This window comes from Loxodonta africana, chromosome 8 (genome assembly GCF_030014295.1).
Source record: "Loxodonta africana isolate mLoxAfr1 chromosome 8, mLoxAfr1.hap2, whole genome shotgun sequence".
In the NCBI taxonomy this organism is placed as follows: Eukaryota; Metazoa; Chordata; class Mammalia; order Proboscidea; family Elephantidae; genus Loxodonta; species Loxodonta africana.
In genome coordinates, this window is record NC_087349.1 from 7,029,657 (window position 1) to 7,055,859 (window position 26,203).

General features: G+C 44.6%; 1 long non-coding RNA gene and 1 gene segment (V, D, J or C); one reads left to right on the top strand and one right to left on the bottom strand.

Moving 5' to 3' along the window:
• Positions 1-26,203, top strand: part of LOC111747724 (uncharacterized) — a 100,242-nt gene that overhangs the window by 53,981 nt on the left and 20,058 nt on the right. The gene's annotated exons all lie outside the window — the stretch shown is intronic.
• Positions 10,422-11,859, bottom strand: LOC100675043 (T cell receptor beta variable 20-1-like). The segment is given in 2 exon segments: positions 10,422-11,286; positions 11,820-11,859. Coding segments are annotated over 2 exon segments (441 nt in total).

Sequence of the window (26,203 nt, forward strand, 5' to 3'; positions counted from 1 at the left end):
AGCGGTTACCAGCTTGGCTGCTAACCAAAAACGTTGGCAGTTCTAACCCACCATCTCCTCCTTGGAAACCCTATGGGGAAGCTCTACTCTGTCCTATAGGGTAGCTATGAGTCGGAATCCACTTGATAGCAAAAGGTTTGGTTTTTTGGTTTAATTTAGATTAAAACAAACAATTAAAAAAAAAAGAAATAAACAAGTTCCTATTTTCCTGCTGAAGAGGACAGAACACATTTAACTTTAAATCAATGCTACAGGGAAGAATGGGTGATGAAACTGATCCTGGAAAAATATCACAAACTGAGTATTGTGGAAAATACTGTATACTGAACATCAGGCCAGTGTAACCACTTTTCTTCTCTCAGCATAAATGAGAATGATTTCTCCAGGTTTATGCCCAGCTCCTGCCTACACTAAGATCATGGCAGCCATAAACCCACTTCCTGTTGTTGCTGTAAGAAGGAATGTGGGCCCTAGAGAAGGCTCTTAGATCTGGGGGATGGGAGGTTTATGAGCAGAGGGGTGGAAAAGCTGCATCTCTGTGTCTCTACTGCTGGCACACAGGTACACAGCTGAGTCCCCCAAGCCTGGAGAGCGGATGCCAAGCCCACAGAAGGAAGTGTTGGGCCGGCTGGGTTGGAAGTTATCAGAGGTGTCTGTTTCATTGTTAAAATCTTTGTTGTAGTAGTAGAACAGCAGCTTTGGAGCTTGGCTATGCTTCTGCTGGTACCAGAACATGATATTGTGATTCAGATTCTGGGAACAACTCAGGTTCACCGATTTTCCCACCCTGGTAACGTGGTATTTTGGGCTCTGGGTGACCATAGCACCCATGGGACCTGGAGAAAGACAAAGAAAACTTAAAGTCAGAAAGAGGCTGATGTTGCTGCCACAAAAGAAAGTCACAGAACTGAGAACTAGCCCAGTTCCGTTGAGTCGGCTCCGACTCTGACGACCCATGGGTGTCAGAGTAGAACTGGGTCCTATAGGGTTTTCAGTGGCTGATTTTTCAGAAATAGATGGATCGGCCTTTCTTACAAGGCCCCTGTGGGTGGACTCAAGCCTTCAAACATTCATTTAGCAGCTAAGTGTGTAACCTATTTGCACCACCCGGGGACTTCAGAGCTGAGGACAAGAGCATCTTAGTCAAAGATGTCCTTTGTGCCCAGGACTCACCTGGTGTCAGAAGACAAAGGACCATGCAGGGGAGAAACTTGGAACCCATGGCAGGGCCAGAGTGGGAGTGAGGTGTCTGTCTGTTCCAGGCTCTGATCTCTGGATCGAGGGAGATAGTTCAGAGTCCCTGGTCCTGGGTAGGTAGATTTGCCTGTGGTGACAGAGCTGCTGTTGACGTCGCAGGGTGAGGTTCACCCCTCTGTGTGATATTATACCCAGCTTCCTTCTTGGCAAGGACTCTGGGCGTGGCTGGGTCAGGCACAGAGCAGCAGTTGATCCCCTACAGCATTTACTGCTTCTTTGAGACAGGGCTTCCTTATTTGCCCCTGCTCCATGTCCGTCCAGACCTCTCCACCCAAACCCCTTTTAATCACTTCCTATAGGGTGGCTCATGGCTTAAGGAGCCCTGGAGGTGCAGTGGTTAAGTGTTCAAATGCCAATCTATCAGCTGTTCTGTGGGAGAAAGGAGTGGTAGTCTGCTTCCATGAAGATTTCAGCCTAGGAAACCCTATGGGGCAGTTCTGCCTTGTCACATGAGGTCACCCTGAGTTGCAATAAAATTGATGGTAACAGTTTTTTTTTGTTTTTTTTGGTATAGGGTTGCTCAGAGACCCTCGACACATGCACAGGTTTGCAACCTGCTGAGAGAGTGCTTTTGCATCTTACGCCCACATCACAGATGGATGACTGATATGTACAAACTAAGCAGGCGCTGTCGTGTTGATCCCAACTCGCGGCAACCCCATGTGTATAGATTATAACTGTCCTCCATAATGTTTTCAGTGACTGAATGTTTGGAAGCAGATCACGGGGCCTTTTCTCCAAGGTTACTCTGGGTGGACTCAAACCTCCAACCTTTCAGTTAGCAACGGAGTGCTTCAACTGTTTCCACCACCCAGGGACTCTGTCTGAAAACTATCTCCTCCTTAATACAGCATCCCAGCCCAGGGGGTCCTCTATCTACGCCCACTTTTTAGAGGGTATCTAGAAATTCTCAACCACCCTTGGCTATCAGTGGCACCATGATGCCTCCTTGTGGCCAGTGGGGAAGTCTCTAGAAGCTCTCCTCCTACACTGGTCAAAGGAAACCTGTGCACTAGAATGAGCTACAGTGGGGCTTAGAAAATCTTCCAGGTCCTCACTGTGCTACCAGACCTGTGTGGTCAGACCACCTCACTAGTGGACTGGGGTGATTAAGTCTTCTAGCTCCTTCTCTCCTTTCTTTAAGTCTGACTATACAGTACTCACTGCAGGTGTTCCTGCCTTTCCTGTGACCATGCTGAGTCTCTTCAGATTTTTGGAGAAATGGACAGGAATATTACCCTAAATGCCCCTGATATTCACTTTATATACAGGTTTCTATGGCATTTTTTTGTGCTCCCTTCTATAACCATAGCTTTTCTTCTGCTTATTTCTAGAACACCTCCTTATTGGGGGTCTGTAATATACTCAACATCTTATAAGCAACCCATGCTCTTCACACTAAAAAATGTCAGCCCTATGGAGAAAGGGAAATTAGCTTTAATCTCTGATAACAGACCTGGCTCTCTAACTAAAAAATCAGACTTTTAAAAGTAGTTGGAAATGAATATATTCTACACAAATGTAACTTAAAAAAATAACCACCAACATCACCACCGTTGTCATCAAGAGTCCTTCAAACCAGCAGTGAATGGATTTTTATTCATTTTAGTTTCTGTTGGGGAAACTTGTTTAATCTTATTAATAGAAGAGATTTGAGGAGGTAGTCACAGTCCGAGTCCCAAATATTTCAGATTAGAGAAACAGGGTAAGCAAGGAGCCTTCTGGAGTTACACCAGAATAAACACACAGAAATAAGCCCACTGCTGCTGGGTCAGTTCCGACTCATGCAGACCCCACGTCACACAGTAGAGCTGCCCCATAGGGTTTTCTTGGCTGTAATTTTTACACAAGCAGATCTCCAGGCCTTTCTTCTGCAGAGCTGCCAGAAGTGCAGCCAGGACGCTCCTCAGAAGTGAGGATGGTAAGATTTCATCTTCTTGCTGTGGCGGGCTATCAGGAGGGGCCAGTCCCTGGGGAGGGACATCATGCTCGAGAAAGTAGAGAGCGAGTGAAAAAGTGGAAGACCCTCAACGGGATGGATTGACACAGTGGCTGCAACAACGGCCTCAAACATATTAACAATTGTGAAGATGGTGCAGGACGAGGCCACATTTTATTGGTTGCACATAAGGTCACTGTGAGTTAGAGCCAACTCGTGGGCACCTAACAAGGACCACAAAGCTACTAGAATCAGTACTGCACTCTTGTACCTGTCTCTGCCCTGCTACGTGCAAGAGGGTTCCTTTACCTGGAAGGTGAAGACTGAGTCTTAGCGTCCACATATCTGTTTTGCGGAATAACAACAAAATGTTTTCCGATTAAGTCATGCAAATAAGTAGTCCTCCCAACGTTCCAAGAACCTTTGTAAGTGTTCCACATCTAGGACTGCAGTTAATATTTAACATCCCTTCAATTTTGCCAGTCTATTAGGGCAAAAGTGTACATTAGTTCTACTTTGTATTTTGCTGATTGCTCAGGAGATTGAACACATTTTTATATTTATAGGCCTCTAGTGTTCTCTGCAGGAGCCTTGGTGGAGCAGTGGCTAACTATTCAGCTACTAATTGAAAGGTTGGTGGTTCAACCCCACAAGCCACTCCGAGAAAGAAAAGACCTAGTCATGCGCTCCCGTAAAAATTACAGCCTAGGAAACACTGTGGGGGAGTTCTACTCTGTCGTACACAGTTGCTTTCAGTCAGAATAGACCCAAAGGCAATTGGGAGTGTTTTCTGCAAAGTGCATTTTGGCCATATTTCATTTTGGTTGATTTGCTAATACTTATTTTTAGCAGTTCTTTACAAATTTTGGGTACTAAATCTTTGTCAGTTATTTGTGTTGCTAATGTCTTTAGTCTTTTTTGGCTTGTGTTAGCACTCTTTTTCTCATGCTTTCTGCTGAGCACAATTTCTTAATATAGGAGAATTTATCATTCTTTCCTTTGGGCATACAGTTTTCAGTCTTTATAAGAAATCTTTCTGTAGTCCGATGTCATAAAGATATTCTCCCATATTATTTACTAGAATTTTTACAATTTACGTTTAAACATTTAACCCATTTAGAATGTGTTTTGTTTATGCTGTGAGGAAGGGTTTAATTTCACTTTTTCTTTTTGTGTGCAGTTATCCACTTGTTCCACAATAACTTATTTTATATTACATTTTCTCCCATATATCGATAACAATAGCTCTATCATGTATTAAGTTGCTATATATTCATGGGCCTAGTTTTCATCTTACTATTATTTTCCTTTGGTCCATTTATTTGTGCATCTTTCATTATCTGAAATTGTACAATAATTTGATAAGCAGTAAAGTAAGTCACCTTATGCTGTACTTCTTTAAGATTATCTTGCCTTTCCTTGTCTCTCTTTTTCACATAAACTTTAGATTCTCCCTGTCAAATTTCATAAAAATATTTCTGATGATTTTGGTTAATAATGCATTCAATACGTAGCTAATATTTCAGGCATTTGGAATATTTTTATGACTGGGTTTACTTATTCATGAACATAGTATATCTTTCTATTTTAGACTTTTAAAAGTCTTCCTCTTAATTTTTTAAAATAACATTCTCCACTAAGATCTGTTTACCCTCTGATAGATTTTTTCCCCCTAGGTGTTTTATATGTCATATTATTATTTGTAAATGTTCTCTCTCTTCTCTTATCATTAATTTTTATTTTATTTTATTTTTTAGACAGATCACCAATGTAGGGTGGACATTCTAGATTGTTTTGAGGACTGACGACCCCAACTGTCCTTGTAAATTTTAGAGTTTCCCCTTCAGTTGGTAAATATTCACAGAAAGGGACATTCCAATTTTGTATTGGAGAGCGGTGGGGTATAGACTTGAATATCCAAGTAGGGGAAAAGCATTTGGGGCTCAATATTCAGTGCTTAGGCTTCTGTTAATCTGTTTTCAGTGTGGACTATTCTCTCTCCTCTGCATCTGATGCTTACCTTTAAAGTTACTGATACCAAAACCCAAAAAACCCATTGCCATACAGTAGATTCCAACTCACGGCAACAGAATAGAACTGCCCAATAGGGTTTCCAAGGAGTGGTTGGTGGATTCCAACTGCCAACCTTTGGTTAGCAGCTGAGCTCTTAACCACTGGGCCACTGTTGTTGTTGGGTGACATCGAGTTGATTCCAACTCATAGAGACCCTATGTACAACAGAAAGAAACACTGCCCAGTCATGTACCATCCTTGTGATGGTTGTTATACTTGAGCCCATTGTTGCAGTCATTGTGTCAATCCATCACGTTGAGGGTCTTCCTCATTTTTGCTGACCATCTACTTTACCCAGCTTAATGCCCTTCTCCAGGGACTGATCCTTTCTGATAGCATGCCCAAAGTATGTGAGACAAAGTCTTGCCATCCTAGCTTCTAAGGAGCATTGTGGCTGTACTTCTTCCAAGACAGATTTGTTGGTTCTTTTGGCAGTCCATGGCATATTCAATATTGTTCGCCAATACCACAATTCAAAGGGGTCAATTCTTCACTCTCCCTCATTCATTGTTCAGCTTTCACATGCACACGAGGCCATTGAAAACATCATGTCTTGGGTCAGGTGGACCTTAGTCCTTAAAATGACATCTCTGCTTTTTAACACTCTAAAGAGTTCTTTTGCAGCAGGTTTGCTCCATGCAATGCGTTGTTTGCTTTTTTTGACTACTGCTTCCACGGGTGTTGATTGTGATAATGCCCAGAAATTCTGATTTAGCTGGCATGGGGTGTGCCCTTGGCATTGGCATTCTTGAAATGTCCCCACGTGATTCTAAGGTCCTGCTGGGGTTGAGAAGCCCTGCATCTTGTTTCTCTTCTCTGGAGAGCGACCCAGGCTCTCCTGGGTCAGAGCTGTGCAGGGTGGAGCAGGGCATCTAGGAGGGGAAAAGCTCCCTAAGCAGGCCTTGAATCAGTCACCCTCATTTCAGCACAGCTGCACCATGCATTTCAGAGGGCTTATTCGGGCTTCCAATTCCCAAATATTTCTGGGATCCTGAGGAATGGGAATTAGCTACTTTCTGGTCTCCCCCAACTGCCAACTCAGTTGTTAACTGTCTGAGGTCTGCTACACCCATTATCACTCACTTTCTCATGTTCTCTATGCCCCCAAAGCTTCGTTATTGTCTTCTTTCCCAGTCACCTTTTCTTAAGGGCTTATGTCATTTTTAATCCCTTTGCTGTACTTACATGAGATTTTTACATTTTATGCACTCATGTAACCACCTCCCAGATTACACTACAGAATGTATATTTTCAGTATATGCAGTAATCCTCCAATCCCTTGTTCCTCCTCACTACTGTTTGGATTTCTATGAATAAATATTAGTTCTACCTGTTCTTAACTTGTATATGAATAAAATCATAAATTATGTACCCTTCATGCCTGGCTTCTTTCACACAACATAATGTCCTGGGATTTATCCATTTTGTTCTGTGTGTCAGTAGTTTTTCTTCTCTCTCTCCTTCTCATCCTCTCCCCTTTTGTCCCTCTCTCCTTTTCTTCTCATTCTCCTTCTTTTCCTCCTCCCCCTTCTCCTCCTTCTACTCCTTCTTTTTCCTCCTTCTTCTGGGTAGTATTATATGAATACGTTAACTTTTTTTTCTTCTTTATTGGAATTTGATCGTTTCTGGGTTTTAGCTATTTTGAATAAAGATGTTACGAACATTCCTGTTAAACATATTAGCAGGTTCCTCAGGAAGGTGCCTAGGAGTGAGACTGCTGAGTCAGAGGGAGATCCCTTGTTCCTCAGTTCATCCACACCCAGGCCAGGCTCTTCTCCAGTAAAGCTAGTGAGTGTTCCTCCATAAATCTCTTTTCCCAATACGGAGAATTTGGACATCAGTTTTTTCACAAATTAATACCTCTTTTATCACTGATGTAATGCCAGGGTGACTCTCTAGCATAACAGCTTTGGTTTAAAGTAGAATCGTGTGGTATAAAGATCTTACCCTAGACTCAGTCACATATCTATTCATACCTATTTATTTATTTGTCAGTTATGTATGAATCAGACAAATACAGGTGTCAGCTATGTGGTAGTGTTACCGAACCCTAGAAGGTGAGTCCTTATCCAGCACTCTGTGACTTGCCACATATATGGACACCAATCCTTGAGAAAGAGGAAGTAACTTTTAATGCAATGCCCAGAGCAAGGAGTCGGGAGGAAGTTCCTCAGATCCAGCTCCCTGGGATATGGGGAAGCACTGCTTATATGTGATTCGGGCATCAAGATAGTGGCTGTGCAGGTGTACTTGGGAGGGAAAATTCCAGAATGCAGCCAGGAAACAGGAGGTGACATGGTTCTTGTCGGACCTCTTGCTTCAGAATAGAGTCCAGATGGTGATTTTCCTTCTGGTTCATTCCTCCTGTTGCAGCGTCCTCTGTTGAGGTCAATTAGTGGTCACAGCTCGCCCTTCTGGGCATGCGGGGTGAGCCAAATCTGGCTTGGGCTAGTTTAAGTACTAATAGAAATTTACTGACATTCATGGGATCAAGTTACAGTAGATGCTATGGGATTCCAAAGTGTCAGATCAGATCCTTCTCTTATAGGATCTGTTGGCATCCCAGGATATGTGCAAGTCATTATCAGGGATGAACTATCCAATAAGCAGGGTACACACGGGCTTAACTGTACTTACTTACCAATCTGTAATGCACAATTTTGCCTGTTTTTCAAAAGATGTGGTGAAACACATGTGAAATTGTAAACTACAGATTAGTAAGTAAACACAGTTAGGAGCACTGGTGGCGCAGTGGTTAAAGCACTAGAGTGCTAAATGAAAAGTTGGTGGTGCGAAATCACCAGCTGCTCTGCAGAAGAAAGATGTAGCAGTCTGCTTTGGCAGAGATTTACAGCCTTGAAACCTATGGGGTTGCTATGAATCAGGACCGACTTGACTGCAGTGGGTACCTTGGTTACTGTAAACTAGTGCCTATGGTGCTTACTGGTTAATCCGTCCCTGGCAATTATCCACCTAGTACAAAGATCTAACAGCTTTTCTTTCCAGGTGAAGATCTGGGCCTGCTCTTTAGGCTGTAGGCGTATTTTACAGAAAGATCCACATTGTTCCGTGGTGGTGAAAGGGATGTGTTCACCAGACGTCTGTGGACATTTCCTATAGTCCTTCCCCTCCCCTGAGGTCAGTGGGGAGTGGACGGCTCCAGAGGGTGAGGAACAGCCAGTATGTAGTGGAGTTGGAAAGAAGGTGTATCTGGTGTGGTGACCTGCCAGCATCCTCCGCTGAATTTTGTTATAGCTACACCATTATCCGGCCATTAATATGAACTGACAGTTGCCTCGTTAACCTCTCCAGCTGCACTCAAGGGGAGTGTGCTCCTGAGTGTCTTATTCTAAGCTCTTTGCCTTTCTCCCTGTACATTTGCTCATCGAGGGATCGTATGCAATTTCATTCTCCAGATGTGGTAAATGTGCTGAGTCTCTCCCTCCATCCGGTTCCGTTCTTGAGCATCCAGCTGATTCCTGCGTACTTCCTGTGGGATTTCTGCCCCAACAGCACCTGGTCTGAAAGTAAATCGTGGTCTTCCCCAACCTGGCTCTCCCAAGCCACCCAGCTCTAGTAGTCATCTCCACTGCCTCCCTGTCTAGTGACTCCCATGTCTAACCAGTTACCCATCCTTTTGTTTGACTACCTAAACATATTTTAAATCCCTCACTTCCCTGTATTTCTACCCACACCATTATCGTCCTAGACCATCTTAAGAGTACAAGATCCCTGTGTCAGTTGGCATGAACTGGGGCTGTGTCCAGACTTGCCTTTCTCAACCCTGCTGACTGTTGGGGACTCAGCTCACATCCATTCCCTTGGGCAAATATGGCCACAGTATTGACTGCAATTCCATCCAAATTTGTCCTTCTTGGACCAGGACCATCAAAGTAAAATCCTAGAGCATTTTGATGATCTAAATGTATAGTTCTTTTTTAGATGTAGCACTTTCTTTCTGTGTTTATTCACTCCTGTCAAGGCCTATGCGGTGTGGTTTCATGGTTTGCTATTGTGGCCAGAGCTACTTAAGAGCACCGTGACATCTGTGTCCTTCCGTGTGTGTATGTGAGAGTCTCCCTGGGTGTAAACCTGTAGACTGAGTCCTCCCTCATTAACATAACAGCCTCTAATCCTGCTTCATTAACATCATAGATGGAGGATTTACAACACAGAGCAAATCACATCAGATGTCAAAATGTTGGATGATTACACAATATTTAGAATCATGGCCTAACCAAGTGGAACACAATTCAATCCATAACAATTATGAAAGTATTAAAAGACAACATTGAGTGTTGGCAAAGGTGAGGATAGGCAGGATGAATTGCTCATCACTGGTGGGAGCATAATGACAGAAACAATCTGGAGGCAGTTAGGCATTATCTCATATAGTTGAACATTCCTAAACCCCTTGATTCACCAGGAACACCTCATAACACCAAGAAAGTAGTGCCAGGAGCAGAGCTTGTCCTTTGGACCTGGGGTGACTGTGCTGAGGAGCTCATCGATCAAGGGAAGATTGATGACAAGGACCTGCCCCCAGGGCTGACAGAGAGAGAAAGCCTTCCCCCAGAGCTACACCCTCAATTTGGACTTGTAGTCTACTAGACTGTGAGAGAATAAACTTCTGTTTGTTCAAACCATCCTCTTGTGGTCTTTCTGTTATAGGAAAAAAACAACAACTAGATAACTAAGACAATAATCGTATGCATCTAAGCTTGCATATCGTTAAGTCTTACTTCAAATTTTCCTGATCTCCAATAAAATTAAATATCTCTTCCTCTGTTTATTGGTCAAATATGTTTCTTCTTCTATTAAACGCATGTGCATGTTTGTTTGTTTTTCCCCCTTCCTTCTGGGTCATACAAGATCAGTGGTCAGTGTAATATTTGGTTTTCCCTAGGGAAAGGTTTCTGTGCAAGGGATTGCACTCACTGCTTCACTTATCTGCATCTGGCTTCTGACAGAGCTCTCTAGGTCCTTAGACAAGCCGTGTTGTTGGAAGTCTCCCTTATATGCTCCTCTGCCTTCTCTCTCCTTAGTCTCCTCTCTCAAGAGTTAGCTCAGCCAACACCTTCCCTGTACCTGTTCTTACCTGTTCATTCATCAAGCAAAGCACTATGTAGTTCATCATGGAAATGTTCTCATGAGTGAAGCTCTTGTTTGGCTGACTTATCCCTCTTTATCTCGAGGGCCCAACATGGTGAGAAGATGGTGTTGAATAGTCCAGGAAAGCTGAAGTCCACGTTTACCACAAAAATCTCAGGAATTTTATTATTACATTTTTTTTTCTACCTATAGTGAATTTTTCCAATCATGTTTTCCATGATTAACATGTGGCAGAGTCAGGACAACCATCCAGGTTTTATAATTTTCAGTCCAGGGATGTCTCCATGTCAGTGGTCACTTATAGAGCCAGCGCCATGCCCATTTTCTGGGTTTCACACAAGGTGCCCCCACACTTCACACTCAGACACTCTATATATACATACGAACATACACATTCCCTATCTACACATACGCACACACACACTCTCAATCTCTCTCTACACACACACACACACACACACTCACAGGTGTCTCAGTTCAAGGAGCTGTGGTTTCCTACCCTGCACACCCCTCCCACAGGGCCCACGGACCCCTGGGGAACAGAAGGGGGCGTCCAGGCAGAGGTTCTTGCTCAGGTCCCTGATCTCTGCCTGGCACTGTGTCACTGGCACCACAGAAGTAGAGGCTGCTGTCCTGAGCCTGTGCGTTGGTCACCGTCAGATTTGAAAACGTGAAGTCTGGGTGGCTGATGGGGAACTTGGCCCCAGTGAAGCCTTGCTCGTGGGTGACGCCGGAGCCCTGGACAGAAGTTGCGATCAGGGTGAAGCCCTGCTCTGGAAGCTGGAGATACCAGAGCATCGTTGTTGCCTGGATGCCCGTGACGTGGCACTTGATCTCCACTGAGGTCCCATTCTTGCAGATGGCCCAGCTCGGGTGTTGAGAGACAAGGGCACCCAGCATGGAGCCTGGAGACACAGAGGCCAAGGGTGAGGGGCTGCTGGCCAGGAGCCCTAACTGACCCAAGAAGATACCTCAGCCTCACTCCCCACTCTTCCCCCAGCTCCAGAGAGCCCTATTTGTTCTGTGAAATCTCCCTGTCCTGCTCTCAGGATCACAACCCCAGCCCCCTGACTGGTCATCTCTCACCTTGCCCTTTAGCTGTTGGAGGGCACGGCCGCACCTTCTCACAGTCACACGCACACACACAGACAGACACACACAGTCATATACACACACTTACACGCTCACACACATATACACATACACACACATTCATATACACACAGGTACACATGCTCATGCAGGCACTCACATATACACTCATACACACATACTTGTACACACCTCATACACACACTCACATACACTCTCACACATGCACACACATAAGCACACTCACTCTCACGCTCATACACACACTCCTTCACACATATACACACACTTACACACACTCAAACACACCCACACAAACACACACACACCCACATGATGCACATACCGGGCCCCAGGAGCAGAAGCAGCACCAGCATCCTCCACGGCTGGCCTCTCACCACACTTTCTCTCAAGAGACTGGGTCCTGCTCTGCGTTCTTTTCTGCACCCCTAGGGGGCTCTCCTGAGGAACGCTCTGATCTGCCCCCTTGGGATGAGCTCACCAATGGTGCAACCTGCATCCATTTCTCAAAGGTCAGAGAACCAGGCATTCCCAAAAGAGGACTCAGGCTTTCTAACCCAGCCTCTAATTTTATAAGAGATAAGCTGAGACTTGGAGCTTTGAAATGGCTTATGCACCTTCACACGGGGTTGTAATGAGTGGGAATCGGCTGGATGGCAGCTCACAACAACAACTACGCAACTTTCTTAGCTGTATAAAAGGAAAGGGGGTATCTGTGTAGTGGATGATGTTATTGTCAGTTTTTTTCTTCTGTGCAATGTTTTCAGTTATCAGACCAAGACAAATCATGGTTAATCATGACAGCTACTGGTAAGCGTAAGAAATCCTAGGCTGTAGGTGCAGTGTTTCTTCATGACTGTGAAGAGGACAAAGGAGCCTGGTTTCTCAGTGGTTAAGCACTCGACTGCTAACTGAAAGGAAGTTTGAACCCACCAGCCGCTTCACAGGAGAAAGATGTGGCAGTCTGTTTCCATAAAGATTACAGCCTAGAAAACCCTATGAGGCTGTTCTCCTCTGTCCTATAGAGTAGCTATGAGTCAGAATCGACTCCACAGTAGTGGGTTTGGTATTTTTGGTGATGAGGACACCCCTTTGTTCACTCCATGTGGCATTTACTTCAGGTCTATGGCATGACAGTTCACCTCATAGAATGATGGGCCTGATCCTGGAAGTGTTTATTGATCATTGCCCGCAGGTCTCTGTGTAAAGCAACGTGGAGACTGGAGGATAGTTAATTCGAGTTACTTTACTGTAGTGGACGTCATAGTTGAGTATTGGCCCGTGGAAATGGGTCCTAGGAAATTTAGGGAATTTCTCTCTGCTTTGCGTGTGCTGGACTACTTGACCTGCAGGATTACTCCTGGAAATGAAGAGCAATTGCAAAGAGCCTGAGGGTTTTCTCCAAAGCATTTTGCTTTCATTTTTATATGCCCTCCTTTTAGTTCATTTTTATATAACAGCGGCAGCTTCGTGTGCCTGGCTGGGCTGTAGGAGGAGGGCAGGGTGTGGACACAGAATGGCCAGGCCTGTGGTTGGGACAATTATGTGCACGGGGAGGGGGTGGCCGTGCTTCTCTGTGGCTTGCTGCTGGCACAGAGGTACAGAGCTGTGTGGGTCATTTGGGCCCGTGTCACCGCCAGAGGGAAGCACTCCTTCTTCTGCCGAGAGGCACTGTGGACTGCAGCTGCACCTCCTTCCTGGATGTCATTCATCACAGGTGAGTAGTAGACCAGCTTCAGCCCCTGCCCTGGGTCCTGCTGGTGCCAGTCCATGGAGTAGTCATCGAAAGTCTGTTCACAGCTCAGGGTCATGTTCTGTCCTTTCTCTCAGACCGGGTATTTTGGGTCTGAGAGATTCCAGAATCTGCGATGCCTGTGAGGGAAGAGAAAGAAGCTGTAGCCCAGAGAGGAGGTGCTGATGCTGCTGTCCCTGGGGGGCTGAGAGCAGATCATGGCAGGTGGGGCAGGAATCCCTCCCTGAGCCCACACTCACCTGCTCCCAGGAGACAAAGGGCCACGGAGCAGAGGGCCTGTCTGGCCATTGCGGGGAGGGGTCTCCTTGTGTGCCCAGCACTTGAGGAGAGAGGGGAAGGGGAACACTCTGGGGGCTCCCAAGGTGAATATATGAAATCCTTAGAAGGCTAGATGAACAGCGGCAGGGATCCTGAAGCCACTCAATGCAGGCTCCCTAATTCTGAATATGAGGAGCCTGAGGCCAAGAGACAGGAGTCAGTGCGCCTCCTCATGGGTCTCAGGGCCTCTGTATTTTCCTCTGCCCTGGGGGCGGTACCTCCGCACGCCCCAGGAAGCTTCCTCCGACTGGCCGGTCTGTTTTACCTTCTGCTTATGGTGATGCTTTGATTGCCCAGAGGAGCTCGCAGACACTCTGGTCCTGCAGGATGCCTCTAGATCCCGTCATCTTTTTCAGGGTAAGAGGGACCCCTGGATTCGGTCACAGGTACCCGCAACAGCTGTGGAAATCAACGCACCACTCATGTCTGCTGCTGAGCAGAGCATGGTGGCTGCACTTGGGTCCATGAGGGCCCTCACACCAGGGTCTTACCTCCAATTGGCCACTTCCTCTCTGGCCAGTTTTAGGTGTTTATTTATGTCAATTTCATCCTCTTGGTTGTTTCCTGGCCTTTCTTCAATGTCCTTTGGTAATATCCATATACATATAGGTGTATGCATACACACATACGCATGTATAAATATATGAATAAAACATATCTAAACAGATATATGTATATGCACACATAGGTACATATATATTGTAGCCCTAGTGGTGCAGTGCTTAAGACCTCAGCAGCTAACCAAAAGATCCACAGTCGAATCCACCAGCCACTCCTTGGAAACCCTATGGGGCAGTTCTACTCTGTCCTACAGGGTTGCTATGAGTCAGAATTGACTTGACGGCAAAGGGTTTCTTGTACATATATAATATATAAATACATATATGCATGCACTATATATATATATGTATGTATGTGTGTATATATATAAGATTTGTCTTGGAGCCTCTACTTCTAAGCTTGTCTTCTTCAGACTGCCCGATGCTGTGTGGTTTTTTAGGTGTTTCAGAAGCCAGTGCCCCAAAGCACACCCATGGTGATGATTGAAGACATCGTTCACGGTCTTTCTCTCCACTGGGAGCAGCTGGAACCACAACAGTCAACCTTCGTATTGCTTCTGTGGAGGGAAGACCAAGCTGGAAGGTGTTCTTAAAGTCAGGAGTGGGAGAAAGCCAAGGGTTTGTGCATGGGCTGAGCGATTGGCCACACTGTGTGGTGCCCCCACAGCCTCTGGCATGCAGGCATACCGCTGAGTCCCCATGCTCCTCAGGCTGTATGCTCAGTGTGGAGAAGGGCCTTTTGGGCCTCTTGGCCAAGATCCACTCCCTGGGCATCCCTGACACCACCTCGGCTTTTTGATATTGAAAGGAAATCAGAAACTTCATGCCCTGTCCCTGACTCTGCTGGTACCAGTACACAAATATGTGACCAGAAGGGGGACGTCACACTTCAGAGTCACCTTCTGGCCCACCTCTGTGAGCCTGTGATGGAGGGTCTAGAGGACTCCAGGTTCTGTGTGGCCTGCAGGAGAAGAGGACCGAGGTCAGGGAGCATGCAGGGCAAACTAGTTGGAGAAGCATCCTTTCTTCAAACTCTCCCACGTCCCTAAGCTAATCTGCCCCCAGGAAGCACAGGGCCATCCAGCTGAGGAGCCTGGTGTCCACGTGGATGAGCAGGATGGGGTCTCCCAGCACTGGTTCCCAATGCTCAAGGCAGAGAGGAAAGGAGATGCTGTGACCCTGGCCTGCAAAGTGCATTCTACAGTTACCTCCCTCCCTGGACACACCCCAACCTCAGGGCTCCCTCCACAGAGGAGGGACCTCTGTCCAAATTCTTGACCTTATCTTTGTTTTCTTACATGGTTAATGCAAACAAACCTCCAGCCCCATTTCAGGGGCCTCTGGAAAGTGGAAGTTTAGAGAAAACCTAAGAGCAAGTGGAAAAAAGAAAGAAGAGAGAGAAGAAAAAGAGCAAGGACAAAATGGTAGAAGCTTAGGTGGAGCTGCTGTTTTATTAGTCCCTTAAGTCTGGCTATGAGCCCTGGTGGTGCAGTGGTTAAGTGCTCGGCTGCTAGCTGAAAGGTGGGCAGTTCTAACCCACCAGCCGCTGTGTGGGAGAAAGATGTGGCAGTCTGCTTCCGTAAAGTTTATAGCCTTGGAAACCCTATGGACAGTTCTATCCTGTCCTATAGGGTCGCTGAGTCTGAATGGACTCAATGGCAATGGGTTTTAAAGTCCCTGTGATCGTAGTCCTCAAATTTACCACTAACAAGAAATCATTAGAGGCTTAGTAAAATTTATACGTATTCCCATAGCCTACCTCCAGATATTCTGACTCTCAACTTCTGACCACACCCTGGAAAGGCCTTATACCTGTACCTCAGGTGACCCTGGGCAAGTTGTCTGCACATGACATTTTAATAGGTTTTGAGGAGAGATTTTTAAAAGTTTAAACTGACAACAAGAAGAAGAAAGATGAACAGCTAAGTCCTTAAACTAAAGGGTTAAAATGTAAAGAGAACAAGAGGAATTTTCCTGGGAAAGTGAAGATTCAATGGAAAAATTTAGGTTCTGAATACCGCATTCAAGAAAACAAAAGAAAATAAAAAAGTTAATTGGAAAGCCTATGAATGACACAGCTGAGAGACATCTGCAGACTTATTGTATGGTCAGCATTGCCACATTCTTCAAAGAGATCAAGCAGGCAAAGAAGTAAACATGTTTTTTGGTCTGGTCATAGGCAGTTTGGACTGGTAGGACAGCAGCTTCATCAGAGTGGAAGTGGGTCCAAGAGAAGGCTGTTGACAGCATGACTCCCCTGTGACAAGAGCAAAGGTGTTGGGCACCAGGAGTAACAGTGGATTTGGAGGGAACCAAGAATGGGGCACTAAGGAACACTCCTTATGGAGAGCTGGAAAAGTAATCTGAAATATTGTTAGTTGTTGTCGAGTTGGCTCTGGATCATGGCAACCTTAGATATAACAGAATGAAACATTGCCCGGTCCTGTGCCATCTTCACAATCTTTGTTATGTTTGAGTCCATCGTTTCAGCAGTTTTGTCAGCCCATCTCTTTAAGGGTCTCCACCTTTTTTGTTGACCTTCTACTTTGCTGTCTTTTTCTATTGATTGCTCTTTCCTGATGATAGGTCCACAGTGTGAGAGTAGAAGACTTTCCATCCTCACTTCTAAGGAACATTCTCGTTGTGTTTCTTCTGAGACTGATTTGTTCATGCTCTAACAAGGGGCCATAAAATTACAGCAGCAAAGTGAGAGCTGCTGTTTCAAGGGGTCAGAATGAAATTTTGTCTGAAAAAAGAAGTAGGTTTGGACTTCTGAGGGTAAGACAAATTAGTTCAGCTTATAGTGAAAAAAGGAAGATGTGTCTAGACAGAACTTATGACTTTTCCAAAGCTGAGTAGCTGAGTGGTGGGGTGGTTAGAAATGGCCAGTTTTGTGGCCAGAATGGATTACATAATTTTAACAGAGCTATGTTGAATTCTTGGTCTGCTCTGTGTAAATGTAATGACCCACCTAGGTGAGTTAATAACCCAGCGGCTCGCTACACCTGTATCGATGTTGAGTGTGTTGTCCCCACTACATTTCAATCACACACCTGAGAACTGTTTACTTGTCTGCACCTCCGGTACCTTCCCACTGATAACACACTAGTCTGCTCTTCTCCCTCAGCTTTATAGAAACCAATAAGTGACTTCGCAGATTCTGATGTTGTCACACTTAAAATTAGTATGTTTTTTCTGCTGCCCAGGTTTAACCCCTTAAAAAGAGATTAACTAGAGCATTCACTGGCTTGGACATTGTTCTGAAAGTTCACATTTGATCTCCTTGCCATTTCCTTCTCTTTTCCTGGGGTCTCTTTATCCAGCAAATACACTGACAATTCCCCTGCTGACTTGTAATGGACACCTATTGGGTGCCCAGGTGCCTAATCTGGGAATTCATTTCCCCGAAATCCTCCCTTCTTAATCCATAAAGTCAAAGGGCCAGGCCCCAGGTGCGCTGTTCAAAACGACACAACCCCTGTAACTAGAGTTGGGTTTTCCAAGAGCACTTTCTTGAGAAAAGCAGAGCCAATCTGTCCTGTCTTCTGGATTTTATAATGTAGGTTGAGAGAAAGTCAAATCGGCCATTCTCAATGTAGTTGGAAGACTACAATCAGAATCTATAATCTACATACTATGAGATCTAAGAAATGGAGAAGACAATTTATGAAAAGGAAGAATCATGACACAAACAAGGTGGAAAGAGAAATCAGTTGTAAAGTCGGCCATGTCATAGTTGTAAGACTTCATTCCAGATTGTTTCTGAGCAATTTTTGTGTCTTGTTTTGATGTTTTATGGAGTCCCTGGATGATACAAATGGTTACGCACATGACTACTAACCAAAAGATTGGTGATAGGAACCCACCCACATGTGCCTTGAAAGAAAGGCCTGGAAATCGGCTTTTGAAAGACCATAGCCTTGAAAGCCCTATGGAGCACAGTTCTACTCTGCACACATGGGGTCTCTATGAGACAAGAGTACTTCACAGAACACGGGAGGGAGCTTTACCTTCGCTCAAAGGGGAGACCATGTGACATTGTTAATTTCTAGGTAAATCATGCTTAACATGCCTTTCTGTGCTTCTCTGTCTCTGCTTTTCTTCCATTAAAAAAAAAAAAGGTCTCAGACAATACTTTAATGCTTTTCTTGTCTTCCATCCCCTACGCTTTCTACTTTTTCAGAAATTCCCACCCACTCCAGGTAATCAACCAATAGTGTTATGTGGATTTTTCCTGGCCTTTACATGCTCATATATTCATATTTCACTTTTGAAAAAAATGTTTTATATTGAACATGTAAAAATATTTTAACTATAAATAATGTAGAAAGGATTTTAATAAAATTAATACCTATGTACTCAAAAGCAGATGAATAGGTACAATTCGTGCAGTATCCTGTAGTCAGTTCTCTTCCCTAAACCATCCTCCTCTCTCCCTCCCCAATAGAGGCGACCATTATTTTAAACACTCCTACTAATCCCTTGAATTTCTTTCTAGTTTTTGCACATTTGTAAACATATCTAAAATTTGTATCATTTTGTTTTGTTTTATAATTGGAATCACACTGTATTTTTCTACAATATACATGGTTTAACTTCAAAATTATGCTTGTGATTCATGATTTATATATATTGTTTATTCTTTTTCGTGCTCATTTCATTTCAAACATTCTGTCTTGTGACGCTGCTATGTCTTTTAAAGAAGCTGAGAGAGAAAAGGAGAGCTAGTTTATATTTATAGTTTGTCATGTTAACCTTCTTATTTACATTTCTGGTTCTCTTCATTTCTTCCTGTGGATTTGATCTACAAATGGCTTGTGCCCTACTGCTAACCAAAAGTTTCACAGTTTTAAACCACCCAGAGGTGCCTTGAAAGAAATCCCTGATAATCTGCTTGGAAAAAATCAGCCATTGGAAAACCTATGGAGCAAAGTTCTACTTTGACGTGCAGGGGGTCACCATGAGTCGAAATTAACTCCACAGCAATTGACAGCAGCAAACATCATTTTCTTCTCCAACAGAACTTTGCTCCCACTCACCTCCTAGGTGCTTTTATTATAAAATATATTACATTTCTGTAGTCACAGGCCCAATGATACAATTATATACATATTGTTGTACATGCAATTGCTTTTGAAATGGGTTAAGATAAGAACAAAGAAGAAACAGGCAATTACACTCTCTACTATAACTCCCTACATCTTCATCTTTCCTGGTGCTCTTTGTTTCATTAGGTGGGCTAGAATCACAGGGCAAGTGTCACTGATATCACTTGCTTTCAGCTTGAAAAATTCTCTTTAGTATTTCTTATAAGGTTGTGTGGTAGCAACAAATTCTCTCAGCTTGTGTTTATTGAAAATGCCTTTATTTCACCTTCATTTTTTTGAGTGATAGTTTTGCTGGGTATAAGATTCTTGGTTGACAAGTTTGTTTTTTCTTTTCTTTCAGTACTTTGAATGGATCTAAACATTTTATGTCATGTATTTCAGCAGCTCTGGATACTGAGTTCTCTGCTCCAGCCTGCTCCTTGTTTGTTTGTTTACTTGTTTGTTTAGTGGCTTGGCTGGAACAGACAACTTCCTCTGCTGTGTGCAGTCTCCAACGCTGTCACTCCTCAGAGGGCATGGCCTTGGCATGGTGAAGTCTCCCTGACTCCCGTCCTTACAGGGGTGACAAAGATTTCGGCTGGGCTCTCTTTGAATCTCCTAGAAGAATACCCCTGCTCCATGAGTGGGGTACCCTGGGGGAGGTGTGGCAGTCAGCATTTTTTTTGGTCTGCCTCTCCCTATGTGGAATATGCTCCCCATGAACAAGCCGGGTGAGGAAGACTGGTCCCAGTATTCTTGGCCTGTTGAGCCTGGGGCAGAACTTCCAACCTACAAGTGGGTGCTGGTTGAAAGTGGGGAGTACAGGGCAATCGGCTGCGCTTGCCCGGAATAGAGTTTCTGTGACACAGAACTGGGGGTAGGAGGAGGGAGAAAAAGAATGCTCATGGTCTCTGCCTTCCTTCCTTCTTTATTTCCTCACACAAGCTAAAATATGTTAAAAAAAAGAAACAAGCTTAGTGCCTCTTTATACTAAGTGCTTATCGAACAACAGCTATTATTACTGTCGTTACCATCATTAAACACATTATAAATATGTAAATACCTCTTTTTACTACCCCTGAAATATTTTTCTAGATTATCGTACTTTTTTAATGTAGAGGATTTTACATTTTTAGGTGGACAACCTTATCAGTCTTTATGGTTTTTGCCTGAATTCAGAACACCATTCTTACCCAGGGCTGAATTATAAGACATCACACTCCCCTATGACCAGGCACAAGGAGTTCCATTTAGCTAGACATGGGAAGCCCATCTCCCTCACTCCTGGAACCTTCCTTTTTGACTTTGCCTGGAGCTCTCTTGTGACTCAGTGGATTTATTGTCCTCTTCCACACAAATGACTCCATTCTATAGATTTCCAAACAAACTCTCTTGCAGTCTGATTTAACTATTTTGGGCTTTCATTTGACCATTCCAACATCACCTCCAACTCCAGATATGAGCAGTCTAGAGTAGTGCCTTTTTTTCTAAGATGGTTTCTCCCCTGGGGTATTTTTATTTAGGGGGTATTTCTGCTTTCATTCTCCTATTAGTGTGCAAGTTGCCCCAGGTCTGTGCTGAAAGCCCATGGATCCTTCTGGCATACTGAAGACTGTCAGAGTTGATCAACTGCCAGAGAATCAAGTTCATGTGCATTGGGATTCCCCAATCCTTCACATGACGCCTCTTGTATTTCTAAGCCTCTAATTTAGATTTAGGGGTCCTGGTGATGCATTCGTTCAGAGCTTGGCTGCTAACCAAAAAGGTCGGCAGTTCTAATCCACCAGGTGCTTCTTGGAAACCCTATGAGGCGCTCTACCCTGTCTTGTAGGTTTGCTATGGGTTGGAATCCACTTCACAGCAACAGGTTTGGTTTCTGGTTTTAATTTACATTAAAACAAACAAATAAAAAAAAGAAAGGAGTTCTTATTTTTCTGTTGAAGAAGACAGAACGCATTTAACTTTAAATCAATGGTGCAAGGAAGAGTGTGTAATAAAGTTCATCCTGGGAACATACCACAAACTGAGTATTGAGGAAAATAGCACAAAATGAATGTTGGGGAAAATACTGCAAACTGAACATCAGGTGAGTGTAGCCACTTCTCCACTCTCTGCATACCTGACAATGGTTTTTGCAGGTTTATGCCTATCTCCTGCTTACAGATGAGATCATAGCAGCCATAAACCCACTTCCTGTTGTTGCCGTAAGAAGGAGGGTGGGCCCTAGAGAAGGCCCTTTTATCTGGGGTACAGGAGGTTTATGAGCAGAGGGGAGACAAGGCCTCATCTCTGTGTCTCTACTGCTGGCACAAAGGTATACGGCTGAGTCCCCCACACCTGGTGAGCAGATGCCAAGCCCACAGAAGGAACTGTTGGGCCGACTGGGTTGGAAGTTATCAGAGGTGTCTGTTTCATTGTTAAGTTCTGTATCGAAGTAGTAGAACAGCAGCTTTGGAGCTTGGCTATGCTTCTGCTGGTACCAGTACATGGCATCATGATTCAGATTCTGAGAACAACTCAGGCTTACTGATTTTCCCACCCTGGTGACCTGGTATTTTGGACTTTGAATAACCATAGCACCCATGGGACCTGTAGAGAGACAAGGGAAACTCAGGGTCAGAAAGAGGCTGATGTTTTGCCACAAAAGAAAGTCACAGAACGGAGGAACAGCCCAGTTCTGTCGAGTCGGCTCCGACTCATCATGACCCATGTGTATCAGAGTAGAACTGGGTGCTATAGGGTTTACGGTGACTGTTCAGAAGCAGATGTCCAGGCCTTTCTTACAAGGCCCCTCTGGGTGGACTTACGCTTCTGACCTTTCAGTTAACAGCTAAGTGTGTTACCTATTTGCACCAACCAGGGACTTTAGAACTGAGCACAAGAGAGCCTTAGTCAAAGACATCCTTTCTCACAGGACTCACTTGGTTTCAAAAGACAAAGGACCATACAGGGGAGAAACCTGGGGCCCATGGCAGGTCCAGAGCGGGAGTGGGGTGTCTGTCTGTTCCAGGCTCTGATCTCTGGGTCGGGAGAGAGAGTTCAGAGTCCCTGGTCCCTGGTAGATAGATTTGCCTGTGGTGACAGAGCTGCTGTTGACGTCACAGGGTGAAGCTCACCTGTCTCTGTGATATTATAGCCAGCTTTTTCTTTTGTGGCAGGAAGTCTGGGCATGGCTGGTCAGGCACAGAGCAATAGTTCGTCCCCTACACCATTTACTGCTTCTTTAACACAGGGTTTCCCTTATTTGTCCCTGCACCATGTCCTTCCAGACCTCTCCACCCAACCCCTGTTTTCTCACATCCTATAGGTTGGCTCATGGCTTAAGGATTCCTAGTGGTGCAGTGGTTAAGCATTTGGCTGCTAAAAAAAAGGTCAGTGGTTTGAGCCCACCAGCCATTCTGTAGGAAAAAGATGTGGTAGTTTGCTTCCATAAAGATTTACAATATAGGAAATGCTATGGGACAGTTTTACCCTATTAAATGAGGTCAGTATGAGTTGGAGTCAATTCGATGGCAGCAGTTCTTTTTTTTTTTGGTGTAGGGTGGCTCAGAGGTCCCTCTATACATGCACAGTTTTGCAAACCTGCTGAGAGAGTGCTTTTGCATCTTACATCCACATCACAGATGGATGGCTGATACGTACAAACTAAACAAGTGCTGTGATGTTGACTTGTGGCGACCCCATATGTGTAGAGTACACTGTCCTCCATAGTGTTTTCAGTGACTGAATGTTTGGAAGCAGATCACCAGGCCTTTCTTCCAAGATTACTCTGGGTGGACTCGAACCTCCAACCTTTCAGTTAGCAGCCGAGTGCTTCAACTTTTTGCGCTACCCAGGAACTCCATCTGTAAAGTATCTCAACCCTAATACAGCATTCTAGCCCAGAGATTTCTCTGTCTTTGTCCACTTTTTAGAGAGTGTCTAGAAATTCTCAACCACTTTCAGCTATCAGTGGCACCTTGATGCCTCCTTGTGGCCAGTGGGGAAGTCTCTAGAAGCTCCCTTCCTATACTGGTCAAAGGAAACCTGTGCACTAGAATGAGCTACTGTGGGGCTTAGAAAATCTTCCAGTTCCTCACCGTGCTATCATCTCTTTCCACAGACGTAGTGAATTTGATTCCTGTGTGTTCCCTCTGGCGAGGTCCATGTGTATAGTCGCTGTTTATGTTGGTGAAAGAAGGTATTTGCAATGAAGAAGTCATTAGTCTTGCAAAATGCTATCATTCGACCTCCAGCATTGTTTCTATCACCACGGCCATATTTTCCAACTACTGATCCTTCTTCTTTGTTTCCAACTTTCAGATTCCAATCACCAGTAATTATCAATGCGTCTTGATTGCATGTTCAATCAATTTTAGACTGCAGCAGCTGATAAAAATATTGTATTTCTTCATCTTTGGCCCTAGTGGTTGGTGCGTAAATTTGAATAATAGTCGTATTAACTAGTCTTCCTATGGATATTATCCTATCAGCGACAGTGTTGTACTTCAGGATAGATCTTGAAAGGTTCTTTTTGATGATGAATGCAACACCATTCCTCTTCAAGTTGTCATTCCCAGCATAGTAGACTATATGATTGTCCGATTCAAAATGGCCAATACCAGCCCATTTCAGCTCACTAATGCCTAGGATATCAATGTTTATGTGTTCCATTTCATTTCTGATGATTTCCAATTTTCCTAGATTCATGCTTCATACATTCCAGGTTCCGATTACTAATGGATGTTTGCAGCTCTTTCTTCTCATTTTGAGTCGTGCCACATCAGCAAATGAAGGTCCCGAAAGGTTTACTCCATCCATGTCATTAAGGTTGGCTCTACTTTGAGGAGGCAGCTCTTTCCCAGTCATCTTTGAGCACCTTCCAATCTGGGAGGCTCATCTTCCAGCAGTGTATCAGACAATGTTCTGCTGCTATTCATAAGATTTTCAGTGGCTAATGCTTTTCAGAAATACACTGCCGGGTCTGTCTTAGTCTGGAAGCTCAGCTGAAACCTGTCCTCTCCATGTGTCTGTCAGTTTGTCATACTGTGGGGGCTTGTGTGTTGCTGTGATGCTGGAAGGTATGCCACCAGTATTCAGATACCAGCAGGGTCACGAGACATAGTAGAACTGCCCCATATGGTTTCCATGGAGAAGCTGGTGGATTGGAACTGCTGACTTTTTGGTTAGCAGCCACAGCTCTTAACCATTGCACTGCCAGGGCTCCGAATAACACACACTTAGAAAATAGAAGTACACAGTTTGAGCTCTTGTAAGGTACTTTGGAAAGCTCCCAAGTCACAAACATCCCATCCAAATTTTCTTGCGATACTCTCATACTTCAAGAGTCAATCCTGGTTCTCCTCTCCACTCCCTTGAGGAGGAGACACAGGGAAAATCTCCAGTTCAGGCTGCTCTGAGCTGAAAGGAAAGGGGAGAAGGGGATAGTTTTGCCCAGGAAGGATATCTGGTGGCACAGAAATACACTCCAGTTCCCAGCTCCTAGGCTGGATCTGTAGAGTGGGCTGTGTTCCTCTCCACTGAGAACGGGTGCTTGGCACCCAGGTTGTCCTGTGCATCTGCCCTCAGAAAGTAAACCAGAAAGTCTATTCCTTGCCCCTCAGCATGCTGGTACCAGACATGAGCATCATGTCTATGATTTGAATCACATTTCAGAGTGACCCTATGCCTGGGAACCTGGGCGACCCAGCCACCACATGCCCTGTGGAGGAGACAAAAACACAGAGTCTAAGACAAAGTGTGCAGGAGTGATGACTGGGAAAGGGCAGGGTGGAGGGGCTCAAATTCCTGAGGACTCACTGGCTCCCAAGAGACAAAGAAGGAGGAGCCTGGAGCCAAGGGCATGGCCAAGGTAACAGCTGGAACATCTCTAGATGAGGGAGCAGCTAATTCTGAGCAGAAGGAGGAAGGACATCTGTGTCCCCTTGGCCTTGTGAGGTGTGGCCCTATAGTGACATCACTGTGCTTGCCAACATCCACAGCCTCGGTGGCTTCCTCTAGGGAAGTAGGAGCAGAAGAGAGCAAGGGTTCTCCGGGGCAGTTGAGCTTGATGAGTGACGGAGAAGAACCAAAATCAATAAAAATTTTCCTGCTTGTGTGTTTAAATAGGTATTAACTGCATATGTGTTGAGAGAGAAGTTAGCACTCACATAGTCTTGGGTCTGATGCATGGATCCTACCCAACCCCACCCAGCCCGTCTTTCTCTCACATGTCACATCCCAAAAGATGGAAATTTCAACTTCAAAGTGGCTATGCTTGCTATTCTTGTCATTTCTTATTATCAACATTTATTATGTCAAAAGTCTATGTTCCTAGTTGCTCTTAAACTCACTCCAATCAAGTTTTTGTCCCCATTACTCTAATACTCAGCCTGCTCAGAAAGTGAAAAATTATCCTCAACTGTGCTCCAGTTGCAGCTTGTTGATTGATTGGGTTAAAACTCTTAGAATGTCCTTGACTCCTGATCGTCTGTTTCTCGCTATCAACAATCCACTGGGAAATGCAACAGGCTATATCATCAACATATACTCAGAATCCATTCACTTTCATCACCTCCATTGCTAATACTATGGACCAGACCACCACCACCTTTGGCCTGGATTACTACAGTAGATACCTACCTCGTCTCTCTGCTTTCACCTCACTTCCTAACTAGCTGGCAAAGTGAGCTTCTAGATCATGTCAGAGCATGCTGCTCATTGGCTCCAGGCCCTCTAAAAAAAAATCTACTCACTCCCAATTTTATTTAGAATAAGAAAGCAAAGCTTTTAAGGCCTTGGATGTCTTACATGTTTCATCCGTGGCCCATCACTTTGCTGACATAATCCCCCACCGCTCTCTTCCTTGGTTTCTTGTCATCCTAGACTCCTTGTTGTCCCTTGAATATTCCTTAGGCCCTTGGCCTGCACTGTTCTTCCCCAAGGTGGTTGCATGTATCTCTCCTTCATCTCCTACAAGTCTTTGTTCAAAGATCATCTTCTCATCGGGCCA